Source organism: Abramis brama, assembly GCF_963993115.1.
Source record: "Abramis brama genome assembly, chromosome: 12".
NCBI classification, from domain to species: domain Eukaryota; kingdom Metazoa; phylum Chordata; class Actinopteri; order Cypriniformes; family Leuciscidae; genus Abramis; species Abramis brama.
Genome location: NC_139974.1, coordinates 26,844,130 through 26,862,190, shown reverse-complemented (window position 1 = coordinate 26,862,190; position 18,061 = coordinate 26,844,130). Strand labels below are relative to the sequence as shown.

The following is an 18,061-nucleotide window of genomic DNA, read 5'->3' as shown; positions in this document are numbered from 1 at the left end:
AGGGGCTGCCACTTTACTTTTGTTTTGTTACTTAGTTTTGTTGTTAGTTTATTTTGTGTTTAAAGTTACGTTGAACGTTCGCTGGTCCCCACCTCCTTCTTCCCTTATCAACAAACCTTTGTTACAGTGATTAAATTGAAAAATTCATATTAGCATAACCATTTAAAAGCACATATTTATTTGGCTGGACATGAACATAAAAGTTTTTTTTTTTTAATATTTTTTTTAATTAATTAAATTTAGTAAAAATAATAAAATTAAAAAAAATATATATATATATACACACATTTATTTTTAATTTTTTGGGGGCTGACATGGCACTAAAACAGGCACCCACAGAGGTGTACCACAGAAAATTTGGGGTGAAGTTTGGGTTGGCACGTCAAACATTGGAGCTAATAATAGCACATGCAAAGACAGACAGCACTTCAAGTGTGATTCATCACCTAGCAAGACACCTTGCTCACCACCTGTCTTTAAAATGGTGCAAACGGTTGCTCCAGTAACAACTCAAAGTCTTCACTAACTTCCTCCGTCTGTACAGCTGACCACATTGGTTTCCATGAGACGCATACTACTACATTTCATCACAACCGTTCGTCTCTCAGAAATAAAAAAAACAATACAAACCACAATAAAAAAGTAGCTAACGGTCTGAGAAACGGGGAAAAGTTTCCACCCTTGCACTTCCTCTGACTGACAATCTGACTAATGCACAAATTTATATCAGTCCGGTGTTTAGCTTTTTAGGTGTTTAAGTTGTGTTAGCAGTAAGCAAGTGAAAGGTAAAAACAAGTCATTGAACTTCATGAAGCTTGTGAAGTTCAAAGCATTGAATCTAGCACAACATTGAGATATTTAAGAGAGGAGGTTGAAGATGGCATCCTACGCAGGGCTAATATCCCTTGGGACTGAATTAAACATCAAAGCAGAAGCTGTGGTCCAAGCTAGTGGGTACACATTTCAAAAAGGGTTCACTTCCCTGGGAACGGTCTATTTCCTTTTAATAAATTGAGCCTAACTGACTCATTTCAACAAATGAGGTATTTTGGTTGAAGTAAAGTGCTCTCAATATTGCTGGCAACATCGTAGGAGGCCACACACAGAACACATTTTTGCAAGATGCGAGCTGTGGAATGGAAAAAGATCTTTTTGAAAGTTGAATGTAAGTGCAATGGTAAAATTTGTTCATTTAGTGCATGTTTACATTTTTTTTCTACATGGCTAGATGCATGTCTGACCATTCTGCTTGTGTATTTTGTGGCATCTCATTAAAAAAAATAAAGCAGTGCTCAAGTTTAAATAAGTCCAACAAGTCTCAAGACCTCACGCTTTTTTCCCCATTTACTTCTCGCATCTCCGAAACAACGCATTCAGTGAGAACGGCCCCTAAGGCTGCCTACTAGCATTATGCTCAGTAAGAGAATTAGCAAATCCGTTGATTTCAAGGCATTGCAAGGGTGCAGAGAAAAAACAAAAGGGTAACCAAAGTTTTGCTCCAATGTAGTTTGGTATTTTTTGAGCAATGGGAATTTCAGACAGGCGGGTCCAGTTGTGCTTTTGGAAATTTAAATGCCCTTTCCACGCCCTTTAAAAAGGATCGCACACATTCCTACGCTCAGTACTACACTGCAGACATCCCATTTTGTTCGAATGAATTTAAGTAGAAGTCATGGAGTGATATGGGTCCTGTACAAATTGGAAGAGCAAAAATGAGCATGCAGTGACATGTAGATGATATAGCACCGCTGTTATTTAGCTATGCTGAGAAACCAGAAAGACAGCGTTTCCTCTGCAGCCCTCTAGATTCCCCTGCAAATGAGTGAAGACACATGCTACAGGCAACAACTGAAAAAATATTTGGCTGGGCTTGACGCTAAGGAAGGCTCTGACAGAGAAACTGTGGAGCTGTGACGTCTATTCAAACATGAGCTGCTGTTTTAACATCTATTTCTGAAGACTTCAACTGTTTATTCACGTGACAGTGACAATGTTTGGAAAAGGAAAAAGAACATAAATAACTGCATGGGCTCGATATTCACCTTGCCATGTCATAACCTGCCTTTGCCAAGAAACCGCAAGACTAACACAGTCAATGGCACTTCCTCATAATACTTCCTGTGTATGATTTTTTATCACACCTCTGAGACCTGCCCGTCTTCAGACCTGGCAGCCTGAAACAACACTCGACTTTGTAACTCAAGAAAGCAGCTGGACTTACTCACTGTAAAGTGAGCTTTAAAAACATACTTTCAAAAACCTTCACCCTTTGACCAGAGAATTTCCACGATTTTCCCTTAACTTTTCTTGTCGTTTAGATTACTAGATTAAAATTATTGACAATAATGTTATATAGATTGTACTAGCTGATGAACCATTACAGAACAATAGAAAAAAGTGAAAAATGTGTAGTTTATGGTTAACTCATTTTCATGACTTTTAAAAGCCTGGAAATCACAATGTTACCTGAGTTACCTGTTACCAGACAATTTTCAAGACTGTGTCTGAGCATGTGACTCAACAAACAAGCATGTGATTGATTCTTAAGATTAAAAGTCTTTGTAAACACACCTTTTCATGTATATATATCCAGTATCATAGACGTGGCAAATGACATAAGAGAAAAAAAAACTAAATACAAAGTGTGTTAACTTGCAAACTATAATACATGTAAACAGGTAAATCTGTTGTTTTATCTTTAAGAAATTAACAGAATTTGTTTCTAATTTGTTTGTTGAAATCTGAAATTATACATTTTCTCCTCCTCAAAATTCCTAAAATGAGCCAGAACTGTGAAATTTGTAAAGGAGCAATTGACGACGGACTGTTGAATTATTTGGAAAATAATGCACAGCCGAGGTAGTAATGCGGTCACGGTTGTCAACGACCCAGAGTCAATTATTCCGTTTATACTACAGTTACCATAACTCAAGACATTGTTCAGATATACTTTATTTTAAGATATTTGACATTTTTGTCCATAAAATGCTCATGTGTGTGGGACTAACAGCACACAAGTTTCCGTGTGTCTGTACTGTATGAGAGTGCGTTTGAGAGTGAGAGCGGGAGAAAGCCTGCTGTCCTTCAATAATCTGGCAAAGTAATATGGAACTTTAGCTGTGCATTCCTGAAAAAAGCATCACAATAATCTGAGGTGTGATCACCCAGCCCATGTCTTCTGTCTTACGAAACAATTCCACATCAATGATATCATCCTGATAATTGCACCACACCAGTGTAATCACTCAGCAACGGTGCACAAATGGTGAGAACATCTTGACTGGCTTCATAACGGTCTAAAATTCCATCTGTGACTGGACTGGAGTGGGAAACCAACTCGGCAGATTTTGATTGGTCTTTGTACTTCCTTTGTTGATGAAAAAGTGATTGTATTCGCCAAGCCACAAATTGTCAGCAGCTGGCGTGGGCTGTCTGTCCTCTTCTCACCTGAACTGACGCAGGCAATTGTCAGGATAAATATCTCAAGCAAGTGTCAGACATATGGTGTCAGAAATAAACACCAGCCCCAATGAAGTTAGTAATTTGGGGTGTGGTTTAAAGTCAACACAAAAACCCATTTGCAATGCATTTCAGGACTTCTCATTTGAAAGAGTAAAACTGGTGCACTTAAAGTCACAACGAAAATGAACTAAATGTCATTGTTTTGTCTTTCAAAGAGGTCAGTGCTTAAGTTATCCATGCTCCACTGAAAAGGTCAGAAAAGGTGGAGCAGAACGGAGGATAAAGACTTGATGAAGAGCTTCACTGCTCCTTCAAGCATCTCTTGTCAGAGTCTGATATCACAGAGGGCAAAAAACGGTTCAGATGTCCACAGGTATGAAAGTCTGGACACATCACTGCTCTGCCAAACCCTCAGCTTTCAACACACTCATATATCTGACCGCAAAAGTCTGCAGTACGTTTTATACACTAGTATTTCCTTCCAAATGTTGCCAGACATGTTCACTCAGTGTCGATTAGCAGTATTGACATACTACTTGAGTTTAAGTTAAACAGACAAACTGCTGTATTGAGGGATTGAACAGACACACACACACACTCATCTTTCAACCTGTCACAATGTATTCACATCTCAATGGCGAACATATCCAGTTAGAGCTGCCAACACTTTACATAAACAACATAACTAGTCTCAATGAGTGCTGCCAAATAAACACACACAGGCCTGAAATAGTCAGGACACTGGTGCCAGACCACAGAGTGGGCGGTTAATGTGTGCCATCATAATCACAGCTATTACACACACACACACACACACACAGATCTTGAGCTCTTCCGTTTGCAAAGAGTAACGCAAAAGTGTGAAACGTCAGTGATGAAGCTTCTCTTCCTGCACAAATCACTCACATGCTGATTCTCTGACTCACTTCCCAGAATTCTCTGAGGCAAACAGCCACACACAAGTTCATTGTACAGGATAGAACAGAGACGCGATCAGTTTTATCTGACAGCAGAGGCTTCAGATTCTTAGACTGGCTTCAGATTCTACAACTCAAATTGTAATATATTGTAAAATGTAATTTAATGGTAAAGCTGAATTTTCAGCAGCCATTACTCACATTACACATTCTTCAGTGTCACATGATCCTTAAGAAATCATTATAATATGCTGATTTGCTGCTCAAGAAACAAAAACTGAGCTATATTTTCAGCAATATCATCTTTGAACAGACAACATTTAATGTTATAGGTTTATATAATACAGTTTTTGCAGTTAATATAAGTCATATAAATCCCCTATACATCCCCCTATATACAGTAGGGGTTTTTTTTACAGTAGATTTATACTTCCGATGTAATTATGCTTGTAATATATATTTTATTATAATCAATTTCCAAGTACAAATACTTTTTAAATTGGCCCAGTATTTAAAGTAATTACTGTGCATATGATTTCTGTTATGTATTGTAGTGATATGTTTTTTTAATAAAGAAAAATCAAGTTAAAAATCAAGGCTGTATTATTCTCAATGAATCTGCACATTCTGTAATCAGACCAATGAGATGGTTGCCATGGTTACATATTTTTATGGGGGGTAGCATTAATAACACACTGCATCTGTCAATTTACTTGCACGCATTTATGGGCAGATTTTGACCTTTCCAATGTGGCAGACACACTGATGTATGACAGCAATTAGCAACAGTTGCTAATGCATCATCTACTACATCATATCTACAGTGTAACAGCATGTCATGTTATTCAATCAGTATGTTCATCTCATCAGATGTGTGGCAGTGGTGGCTAGATTAAAGGGCATCTCAATGGAAACTGTTTCCCAAAGATTAATCCAGATATAAACCTAATCCTTCACCTGACATAAGCCAAGAGCAGTATGATATCAAAACTGACCCATTTCTACTAAAGTATCATTGATCTATCAACATAGACATTATCAGACTCAATGGAAACATTCTAATTAGAGATCAATTTGTTTAGCCGAGGGCTGCCCAATTAATTGAAATAAAACTGAAATTGTGATATGGCTTGGTGCGATTACCAAATCTCAAAGACTGCGATTTAATTAATTAAATATGCGCGCTGTGCGTTTCAGAGTGAAGCGCAGCACTGTGTTTGTTTACATGTGAGCAGCTCATTATCTGCCAGTGTTATTATTATTTACATTTAGCCATATTGATATATAACACCACAAAATTTTGGCCAAATAGTGAAGCCCTGCAAACAAGCACGGCAAACCTGGAGTTTTTTTTACTGCAGTCGCAGTTTTAATCAGAAAAATCTAATTAAATTAAAATACAAAATTTTACCCTAGTTTAGCCACATTACATCATATACAGTAATGCTATTGGGGACCGTTAACTGCCTGAACATCAAGTAAATGGGGTTGATTTCTGTGAGACTGCAAAAGATTCCAGTACATCATGTGCAAACTGATCTTTGTGTCATGACAGTCATATGATGACACAGTTACGTATGCAAAAATCATCTCAAACTTTTGCATAGTGTTCCTCACAGATGTGCTAATCTACAATGTTTAAGATAAAAAACAACAACAAAAACAAAAAAGACCTCATGAAATTGGTCCACACAGCCACTAAGACCTGTATCATGTCTTGTTGACTGCAAAAACACCAGAAATGTGTGGCACTGTAATCACTGCATTCTTTACAATAGCTGACAAACCACATACCACAAAAGCATGTGAGGGATCATGGGTCACACCTGTGTTTGATAGAGATTGCCAATGCCTGTCAATCCAGTTCTAATGCTCACTGGATTGACAGGTGGTGTTTGGTATTTTAGCAGCAGGCCACATCACATATTCCTTCCTTTAGAGAAGGGGCTCCCAATTCAAGTCCTTGTTCCTCCCCGCTCTGCACATTTTGCATGTCTCTCTTATCTGACACGCTCAGTTGAGGGGTGGGTTCCATTCAACCATATATGTGCTGCGAAGGGAACTTTAAAGAGTATTTCACCATTAAGGGAGATTCAAATCCGAAGCAGGCGTTTGTATGCGGCTGGTCATTTAAAAAAAAAAGAAGAAAAAAAAAGGAACATTTATATACTTTTTAAACCACAAATGCTTGTCTTGCACTAGCTCTGCGATGTGCCACGCATTACGTAATCACATTGGAAAGGTCACGCGTGACAGGCGGAAGTACCGACCTAGTGATTACAAAGACTACAAACGCCCTTTACAAAAAAGAAGAAAAAAAAAGGTAACAACGATGTCGGACGATTTTGAAGTTGGAGGAGAAAATTAGATTGAGTTTCCCACCTATTATGCATGAGCTTTCCAATGTGATTACGCAATGCGTGGCGTAAGGTTTATAGGTTTATATCTACGTGGCAAAGCTAGTGCAAGACGAGCATTTGTGGTTAAAAATTATATAAATGAAAAAATATATATATATATTTTGAAAATGACGGATCGTTTTGCTAGATAAGACCCTTATTCCTCAGCTGGGATCGTGTAGAGCCCTTTGAAGCTGCATTGAAACTGCAATTTGGACCTTCAAACCATTGGACTCCAGTGAAGTCCACAATATGGAGAAAAATCCTGGAATGTTTTCCTCAAAAACCTTAATTTCTTTTCGACTGAAGAAAGAAAAACAGACATTTTGGATGACATGGCGGTGAGTAAATTATCAGGAAATTTTAATTCTGAAGTGAACTAATCCTTTAAACTCCTCTAATATGCGCAACTTTGAGTTTCGTCTGTGTTTGATGACATTACAGTGTTTTGCAAATGAACGCATTTTGTTTAGTGAATTGAACTGCAACAGATATGCGAGTAGTGAGCAGTGAACATTGTGTAGGGACCCCTTCAATCGGGACACACCCAAATTGGAGCTCTCTTCTAACGAGCTGATGATCTGAATCAGGTGTGTCAGATAAGAGAGACATACAAACTGTGCAGAGCGGGGATGCGCGAGGACTGGAATTGGAAACCCCTGCTTTATGGCGCATTTCCACTGAATCGTACGGTTCGGCACGGCTCGCTTTTCCATTGCAGTTTAGTACTGCTTCAAAGTGGGTGGGAGTATAGACTGATCGTTATAGTTGCGCCGCCTCTATTGACATTATCGGAAACGTGACAAACAAACATACAACACAGGAGCAATGGAGCATTTATATGGAATGGTTTTCTTGATTCTTGGCATGTGGATGTTTTTCACTGCAAGACGAAGAAGTTTGTTTGTTCGGGTTTGGTGTCTCGTGTCGCAAATCCAATGCGGCTGGTAGTGACGATTCTCTCGGACCAATCAGTGATCTGCAGTGTTTACACATCACATTTTAGTATCAGCTCATTTGGAACCTCAACCAAGGTGCTACTATTTAAGTGAGCCGTACCATGCAATGCAAAAGCACCAAAAAGTGAGCCGTACCGACGCGTACCTTGCAGTGGAAAAGCGCCTTTAGAGAAATGGAAAGCTGTCTTTAGCATGAGCTCCTAAGTAAAAGTTTGATACTAGGCTGATGCTAGAATACTGCTGATTCTGCAGAAGATTCAGCCCTAACTAACACATGGCAGACTGAGGCATATGTGATCCAGATGCGAGAAACAGCTCTATAAAGTGCTGCAGGATGACATATTTTTGTAGGCCAAAACACAAAAACGAGACACATTTTAGCACTTCTGAATCCATCGTCCTGAAGTCAGTGGGTTTTTTTAATGGGTTTTTGGTTAAATGCCTGAAATAAGGTCTGTGTTCGACTAAAGCTAGAGATATTTTCCCATTTTATTCTATGACATTAAATACATAAGTAATATCATGGCTGCTAGAGCTAACAAGTGTCTAAATGGGACTACAGAGGTTGTCTGGGACATTAAAAGGCATCACACCAAAAAGTTAAACTCATCTACTCACAAGTCCACTTTCACAGCCTCATTGTGTTTATAATCATTATATAATGAATCATTTTGCAAACTATCCTAACTCAACATTTTAGGAAAAATGTTTTTAAATTAAGTTGTCGGAAGCTTAATGGTGGTGACATTGACGTCATACGATCATGGTGTAGTTTGTTTATAGATTATGTTTAGCTTTTTACTTGTGTAGATTATATTTAGCCTTAAAAAATGTATAATGTAAGAACCAAACTTTAGTTGAGCTTATTTTCTGCAATAATCCAAAAGCCAACGGAAAACTCCAAATGGGTTTTTGTCGGGGGAACCAGGGTGATGCGAACTTACAGATTGGCCAACAAAATAGGTCGCCACTGTAGCGCTTTATAGTGATCTCATGGTAAAAAGAGGATACATCCATATACTGAGTGGATCTTACCTGAACAGTTTTCTTGATTCTGTGAGAGGGTCCGGGATACTCTGGTGAATACAAGTCTGTCAGGAACAGGGAGTTGATGAGTGTAGACTTTCCCAAACCTGATTCTCCTGCAGGACAGAGAATAAGACATTACATCAGGACGTGACTCACTCATCACTTCTGTTGTTTGTGAACAAGGACTGTGTGGAATTTGAGTCTGCAGATTTCCACACAATCCATCATTCACAATGTTCTACACATTCTCCTCTTATATGCCTGTTTGATTAAATATTTTGAGTAACCTATGGTGCTTGCTAAAGCTAGGGCCCAATTAAATATGTTTTATTTATTCACAAATTCCATTTTCCGTTTTAATGGTTTAATTCAGTTTTAAATCACTTGCAATAATCTTTTAAAATGTAATTAAATAAAATAATAAAACAATTCCTTTAACAAAATCCTTTTTTTGTATCAAATGAAGTACTGTATTAATATACAGCCCTACTTTTGATTTCTTAATTAGAAATTTGCCAAATTCTGTGACATTCCACATTGTTATACAATCAATTCTATTTTAAGAACTGGATTCCACGATTTTGTATGCATTTTCCGCATTGGTGGAAATCATAGGGCCCTATAAGACACTTAATTTCAAATCTACCAAAACTTAGCACTTGGAATGTCTGAGATGTTTCAGTTTTTTAAACTTAACTCCAAAAACAGGAAATCAGTCTAGAGGAGTGGCATAATGTAATCAGCTTTGACATTAACTTATATGGGATTGTTCCCAGCTTGAGCCTGAGAATCGCAGACAGCATCTGAAATTTGTGAAATTCCATGAACCACAAGAGAATACAACTATTTATCTGGATAGATGAAGAGAAATTTTAAACAGTCTGAAACTCAGACTCAACATGACAAAGTACAAACCAGGAGAAGAACCAGAGGTTGCGCTGAGAACCAAGATAAACAAAGAGGATGTTCAAAAAACTTGACAAACTTTATAAGTGGTGTTTCCATCGCTCATACTTAACCTTTAACCCTAAGTGTTAAACTGTGCTGGATTAATTGAATGCTAAAGTTTGTACTATGGATATGAATAACTCAAATTACCTGGGTTGTTTAGAAAAGGTACACGGTATCTTTTCTAACCAACTAGACTTATGATTTTTCACCTAGTATACAACAAATCCACCATGAGGGTGAACTCTTATGACTTGCACTACTGTTCAAAAGTGTGGGGTGGGATGTTGACAACATTTTTGTGGAAACCATAATTAATTTTTTTTTTCAGGATTCTTTGATGAATAGAATGTTCAAAAGAACAGCATGTATTTGTAAAAGAAATCTTTTGAAACATTACAAATGTCTTTACTGGTACTTTTGATCAATTTAATGCATCCTTGTTGAATAAAAGTGTTCATTTCTTTCAAATAATAAAATTAAAAAAATACTGACCCCAAACTTTTGAACGGTAGTGTATGTCAACGAGCAACTACACAAAACAACCTAGCACGCACCAAGAAATGCCTTAGCAACCACCTGGAGTAACCCAAAAATTACTCAAGATCAAATGTATAAGTGTAGTTTGTAATGTGCCAAAAAGGATATGCAAAAATATTGCTGACATTTGATTTCCACACACTTCAAGTGCTTCTCCACAATGCACGTCTCCAACAACAATTGACTTTTACACAGAACAATTCCTCCAAGCATCCGTGAGCAATCCATCAACTGGATGCGTGGCAACGTGGTTCCTGTAAGGCCTGGAACAAAGAGGACAGTGTGAAGGAAACTGGGTGCATGCTGGCACAGAGCAGCGCTGGGCTTCTCTCCTGACCTTTAACAAGTGCCCAACCCTGCGCCACTTCCACAGCCAGCCAAAGCAGCACGTAAAACAGGGAAAGAACCTTCAAACAAAGAAAAGCTTCTTTTCAAATCCTAAATGTTTTCCAGAAGGGCAGAACAACAGTGACCTCACCATTGCAAAAGAAACATCTTCCACTCACAGCCTGGAGGGATGCAAAAACCAACTGCTGTCTTTGAGCAGAATGAGGGCAAACCCAACAGGATTTATTTTTGCTCTCTGAATGTGGTCTTTGAAAACAGTGAGTGAAATACGGTCTTCTTTAAAATGTCATAATGAATTAGGGAAACAATAAAAGCAGGCAGCGAGTGGTGGAGCGACGCGGGTACTGGGATGCACTTCTGCCCTTCTCTGGACTGGAACCAGTGCAGCTGAGAGACCAGAAAAACAGTCACAATGGTGGAGTTACTGCTGGAAGACACATGATACTGGATAATAGGGCTGCCAGAGTAAAGAATTTTCCTGCTACAAGAAATCCACATAAAAAAAAACAGAAGATTTTATGGAATTGTGGCTTGTAGGAGTTATGGTATCGTAACTTGCAGCTGTTTAAGGACACTAATTTAGTACAAAATCTTTAAACAGATAGTTCAACAAAAATAAAACATTATGCTCAATTAACTCATACTCATGTCACTTCAAATCTGTATGACTTTCTTTCTACAACGCAAAAAGTATGTTCTTCATGTTGTTCATTTCCATACAATGATAGTGGACAAGTGCTTCCAAGCTCCAAAAAGGATAAATGCTGCTGCAATTATGCTAAACTACGTAGTTTCTCCCCCCCCAAAAAAAAAAAGTGTACAAATTTTGTTTTTGAATATTGTGTAAGTAAGATTTGAGTAATGTGTAAATAAGATTTGATAGCTGCACCCATGAGTTCCTTTGTCCTGTTTGGAATTCAACAGCAGCCATTAAAGGTCCCGTATTATGCCCCTTTTCACAAGATGTAAAATAAGTCTCTGATGTCCCCAGAGTGTGTATGTGAAGTTTCAGTTCAAAATACCCAACAGATCATTTTTTACAGCATGTTTAAATTGTCATTTTTTGGGGCACAGAAAAACGCGCTGTTTTAGTGTGTGCCCTTTAAATGCAAATAAGCTGCTGCTGGACGACCCAGGGGGCGGAGCTTCATGAGCTCGCGCTCAGTCTCTCAGGACAATTTCATCTCACGGAATGATGATAATATCAGAAACTCTCAGTAACGATGTTCATTTCGAGTCGGACAATAATGCCTACAGAGTCAGAGTGCTGTATAGAGATGAAACAGGTATAGTTTAGTAGTTTAATTACGGTTATTATAACGTATTTGTCATCTGCTTGTATGTATCCATTATTTATTAATAGCCTACAAGTCTGCTGTCTGAATGATGATCAAACATATACTGATGAGTTTAATAAAGTTTATTGTACATCACACAAAAGATGAAGCGTCAGTTTTACTTCAGAAAATCACCGTAAGAGCTGAGTAAACACAGTAAGTTATAAGAAGTGCGCAAGTACATAAACGAATTTCGGTAGAGTTGAGGGAGCATTCCTGTGGGCGGAGGTTAGTCAAAAAACTGTTCTAGTGACGTCATTAAAGAAGGAAGTAGAGGGATGTAGTCCAAACGGGCCGTTCGATGTAGGCAACTTCTGTTAAATAAAATATCTCGCTTGGCATTGAACTTTGAGCTTTATAATTTTACAGATATTATTTATGCTCTAACAGCAACATTACACACTAACTAAAGTTTGAAACATGGGATCACGAAGAACGGGACCTTTAACATTCATTTTTATTGTATGGAAAGGAACGATGTAAATATTCTGCTGTTTCTTCTGTGATCCATGCAGGGTTCAAAATAATAATAAAAAGGCAAACATCAGATATGATTAACAATTGGCTTTAGTGTGTAAAGGGCAATCCACTTTTCACTCCATTGACTTCCATTCATATGCATGTGAATGCGAGAGACCGGAAACGCAAGCTCATGCAAGCTTCAGGTTGGCAGCGTTGCAGGAGTAGATTGTATATTTAGGGGTCCAAGCACAGAACGCACTGGTACCCTACTGAGTTTGAGTTTTTTCTTTATTTTTCTGCCCCAAAAGTGTATGGGTCATGTTTTGGATCATAACTTTATTTCACGCCATAAAATTTCCGGACAATTAGAATTTTCTTAAAAACCTGCTTTTTCAAACTCCTCCTAGGCTGTTGGTTAGATCTTCACCAAATTAGGCACACAGCAGCAAGGGATGGTGGTGGCAAAAAGTTGTAAAAATAATTCTGATTCACTGAGGCCTTGTCCACACGGACACGGGTATTTTTATAACCGTGACTTTTTACGCGGTTCGGCCGTTCGTCCACACGGAAACGCAGTATCAGGTCACTGAAACCGAACATTTTTGAAAACCCCTGTAAGGGTGAGGATTTTCAGAAACGCCGGTTGCAGTGTTGTCGTGTAGACAGTAAAACTGGGGTTTTTGCTTCTGATTCAGGCTTCTGATTGGCCAACGTGGCTTTACGATCGCCACCTGCTGGTGTGGCATGCTCTTGACAGTGCGTGATAGCGTGTTTTTTGCGTTTTCATGTAGGCGGAAATTTCTTTTAAACCGAGCATGTGTGGACGGGATTTTTTTTTAAAACGCAGGAGGAAAAACTCTGGTTATAAAAATACCCGTGTCCGTGTGGACTAGGCCTAAAGCGTTGCAAAGTTATTAGTTAATTAAATGGCCTGGTGTCACTCATTATTCATGAATTGACCTATATGTCCTGAACGCAACCTTAACAAAACTTGATACACAGTGTTAATATAAAAGCCTGATCAGAACAGCGAAGTCCACAACAGCTATAATGAAATTGTTGGAATAACTTTCAGAATGTTTTTTTTTTTTTTTCAGCTAATGAATAAAAACCCTCACACCCAATTAGAATCCGCAGATTTGAAGAATAGTCTGACCAATGCTGATGTGCGCAAATTTGTGTCTACAAGTAAAGAAAACATCTGATTGAGCTGAACTTTTACCATCAAAAGCATATACTGTATAAGATGTCTGAATATTTTTTCTCTTCCGGTGATCCATATGTGAAATATTAAGCCTCCAAAATGAAAATATGAGGAACCACATTACAAAGCAATTGTGAGATGCAGGTTCACTTTCTGTGTCTGAAACAGTTATTACATTATTTGTTTGTTTTTTCTTGCATATTTGTAGCAAACGTATTATAACAGAGACAAAAATATTTTTTTCATAAAAATAATGTTAAAGTTTATGGTTGGTCAGTTGTCTCCATTTACTTGCAATTGACAGAATGTACAAAAAGGTAGGAAGAAAGCCATATAGGTTTTGAACAACATGACGGTGAGAGTTTAGCCTTGAGGAAGGAGATAAAGACATTGATAAATGAACAAAAAGGTGACTATGGGTAGAAGGTTTATCATGTTAACACTAGGGCTAATTACAGAGTCCTTCATTGAACTCTGTGTCAACAATGATGATAGATCAGGGCTTTCCTGTCAGCCGCCCAAAAATGTAAAACTGCGGTATCTGTAACCCGCCCTGTCTCTGTGCGTTACGAAACTCACTGTTGTGTCAAATCCTAACAGGCCTGCTTTGAGCAGATGAAAAACAACACACAACAAGCATCCATGTAGCCTCCTGTATTTCACAACATTCATTACAGAACACTTCTCAGACACAGCAAACACTACAATAAATCCAAACTGTTTCAATGGAGGCAATCTAAACAAGAGATGTTAAGTGTTACGGAATGCCAGAGAAGAGCGGGGTGAGAGTCATGCCACTGGAGCAGTTCAACCCAAAGACCACCAGGCGGATCGGTAAGGGTCCAACACGCTTCCTTTAAAGGAAATATCCCACAGCTGTGTAAACCAGGGGGCTTATTCCAGAGGAACTCCCCATCGAATGATAGGGGTGGGGGAAGCTGGGAAGCAGGAAGAGCTCAGGCCTGTGCTGGCAGGGAAAGAGTTTACCACGAGCTTCCAAAGAACTTTCACTGGCTTGGATGAAACCAGAATGCAGGAAAGAAGATCCGTTTATGTGTGCTGTCAGAAAGAGCCATTTAAAGGGATAGTTCACTCAAAAAAGAAAAATTCAGAGAGCTATGCACAAAATTTTCTTTTGAGTCAAGTGAACCAAAAACGCGATTTGTAGCCAATCATGTCAACGTGCATGATAATATATATATATATATATATATCCGGAAACAAAACAGCAGGCATGCCGCACACACTTGTTTGGGCTTGCGAGCCAGCCAAAGAGTAGTAGGCTAACGTTACGTTTTGAGTGGATGGCGAGCGCGAGACGCCGAAATGGATGCCAATAAGATTCTGAATGGAAAGTTTACTTTTAAAAAGTTGCCAAATGGTTCCATTGACAAGACCAAAGTGATGTGTGTTTTGTCGTTGTGAACTGAGCCATCATCGCATGACGAGTTCAGATGCAAAAGCCTCTAAGTGACATCTGAAATTTTCTTCTAGAATGATCGTTTTTATCAAGCTCGTATATAGTTCAATAATATCACTTAAATGGCAATGCAAATTACCTATTAATTGTCATTTAAGTGAAATTACTTAACTTAAATATACAAGCTTTATAAAAATGATCATTCTAGAAGAAAATTTCAGATGGCACTTAGAGGCTTTTGCATCTGAACTCTTAAAATTTAGATTTTATCACTTCTGGTTCCATCTTCCCAAAGTCAATGTTAATGTTTTAATGGGATTTTGGTTAAATGACTGAAATGAGGTCTGTGGTGAACACAAGCTCAAGACACTTTCACACTTTATTCTACGAAATAAAATACATCAGCATTACCCCAGTCGTGATGTTTTGAAGCTGTTACGTCTCTTGAAAAAGGCGGTTGCTAACAAGTGGCTAAATGTGACTACAGAGGCTGTCGGGGACAAATGTCATCACGCCGAAAAGGTAAGCTCAGTCCACTTTTACAGCCTTGTTATGTTTATAATTGTGCTCTTACAAACTATTCTAACTCAAACATTCTGGGAAAATGTTTTTAGAAAAAAAAACTGAAAGAGTTGTCGGAAGCTTGGTGGTGACGTTGAATTCGTGGGAACGTGGTGTAGTTTGTTTATAGCCTACCTTTAGCTTTTTACTTCTGGAGACTGCATTTGCAGTTGTGTTCATCTGTGATAATTATCTTGATGGACAAAACGTGCAAGTATCATAAACTTTTGTTGATCACAGAGCTTGTTTTTAGCAATAATCCAAAAGCCTATAGGAAAATCCTATTGGGTTTTCGGCGAGGGAACCAGTGTGATGCTAACTGCCGGTTGGCCTACAAAGTGACATCATTTTTTCTATAAAAAAAGAATTATTATTTAATCAGTTGATCCCATTATATGAATATTAAAAGGTAAGATCAGATGTTTTATCAAGCTATCATTATTTTTGTATTTAGAGGCAGAAGGCCACGTGACATGAAAATATAGTGTATGTGGGTTCAGGGTTGTTCCTCTTTAATTTCATTTCATTTTTATATTTTGCTTAAAATAATTTTCTTCTAAAAACAAACAATGAACAATCAAAACGCCCTCATCATGAGCAGAAAACAAAGTTAACTAGTAATTTCAAAGTTTATGTTGTCTTTCCTTGCCATCTATAAATAACAAGTACATGCTTATTTTGACATACTGAAAAAAACGTCACAAATCTGGTTTCAACGGTCAGAGTCATATACTGTATGTATAACAGATAAAAAGAACTATATTTGTAGCATTGCTGTTTTTTGCAGTGTATTATCGAAAGTAACTGCTCACCGTGTTTCTGCTACTGTTGTTATAAAAATAAATAACTGTGTCATCTGTGGCGCTTTGGCGTCTTTAGCGAGAGAGACGAAGTGGAAAGAGCTTGAATGAAGCGATTTTGCCTCTCTATAAAAATATGAGTAGATACAGCGGTGAAAGATCATTACCATAAACGACCTAGAGCGCATGTTGTGTGAACCACTCCGTTGTCAATGTCTTGCGGTGCGGTTCGAACAAAGCAAGGGTCCGGTACTGGACCCCAGTCCGCCATTTGAATGTGCCTGATTTAGACCAAACAGTGTTGTTTTAAAAAAAGTTGTTTTATTTTCTTTTATTAAAGGTTCAGTATCAGTACTGTGTACAGTGTTGATTTACAACCACTGTAAAACATGTTCCTGTCAAACAGTTAAAAACGTAAAATCTGGAATACAAATCCAACTATTATTTTTCAGCAATCATAGGGAAGTAAAGCTTTACAGAGCTCATAATCCTTGGCGAAGAAGGAGGAGAAGGAGAAGGAGAAGGAGAAGGAGAAGGAGAGGAGCTTCTACACAAGCCAAGATCAAGGTCAATCCTTACAAATGGCTGGTAAATGTGTTAATGATTGGTAAATATTGACTTTCACCAGACTCATGACTCTATGCCACTACCAGTCAACAGACAGGTATTGTAAGACCCACTGAGAACAGACGAATGGTCTGAACAACAACATCTGTATCTTTATCATCCAAAGAAAGAGCTGGAAGTGTTTGACTGCGCTGCAGTTCTTCAATTATCCTGCGATTCTAATTACACGCTGTACACCAAATTGCCATCTAAAGGCTTGTTTCCTGCCCAGCGTGCAGCGGAGGGGGAAACTCCAGGGCGCAGCTGCACCAACACTCCTCCCAAAATCCTGTGGAGATGGATTTCTGAAAAACTGTCAGAAACACAGCTTCTGCTCTGGATTACTTCCATTATGAACAGGACGTGAGGTGACCCCAGGTGGGCGTCAGTGACAGTTTCAGGTTGTGTTGTGTTTGGAGTCTGAAGAGCTGAAGGTGGAGGTAGATACTAGTCCTCAGGCCAGGCTGAATGAATGGGATTACAGGAAACTTCCCACCCACAAGGCCACGCTCACACACACATTCCAAGGGAGGGGAAAAACCCCAGGTCCATGGGAGAATGGGAAGCACATTTGTTTCGAATGCGCGTTTCTTTGAGCCCTGCTCTCTCGTTCTGTTCTTCCATGTGAAATCCATCACTAATGCATTTCAGCGCACAGCTGCCAGCGCCCGGCATGAAGCGGCCCGTGTGAAACCATATACCTCTAGACACATGAGTGCATATAATCCACATAGCTGGGTCACCAGCCCTCTATTTTTGACACTGCTTTGATTACAGTTTCATTCAAACTTTTTCCCATATGTCGCAAACCTCAAAAAGACATACAATGTTTTTTTTAAAAGGAATAATAATTCACCCATAAATGAAAATTTGGTCAACATTTACTCTGTCAAGTTGTACCAAACCATATTTTCTCTGAAACATAAAAGAAGAAATTTAACAGACTGTTCTAATTCCAGTGAATTAGAAATGTCAAGCTCCAATTTCTTCTTTTGTGTTCCAAGGAAAAAGGAAAATTCAGAACAATAACAATTTTCTTTTTCAGGTGAACCATCCATTTTTAATGTTT

The 18,061-nt window shown here is 38.5% G+C and overlaps 1 protein-coding gene across 4 annotated transcripts in view; it reads right to left on the bottom strand.

Annotated features, from left to right (window-relative positions):
* The window catches only part of septin7a (septin 7a), a 51,889-nt gene that overhangs the window by 23,154 nt on the left and 10,674 nt on the right, over positions 1–18,061 (bottom strand). For all 4 annotated transcript variants that reach the window (XM_084130427.1, XM_084130428.1, XM_084130430.1 and 1 more), the window contains exon 3: positions 8,773–8,879. In XM_084130427.1, the coding sequence (XP_083986553.1) occupies positions 8,773–8,879 (107 nt within the window). The remainder of the gene's footprint in view (positions 1–8,772; positions 8,880–18,061) is intronic.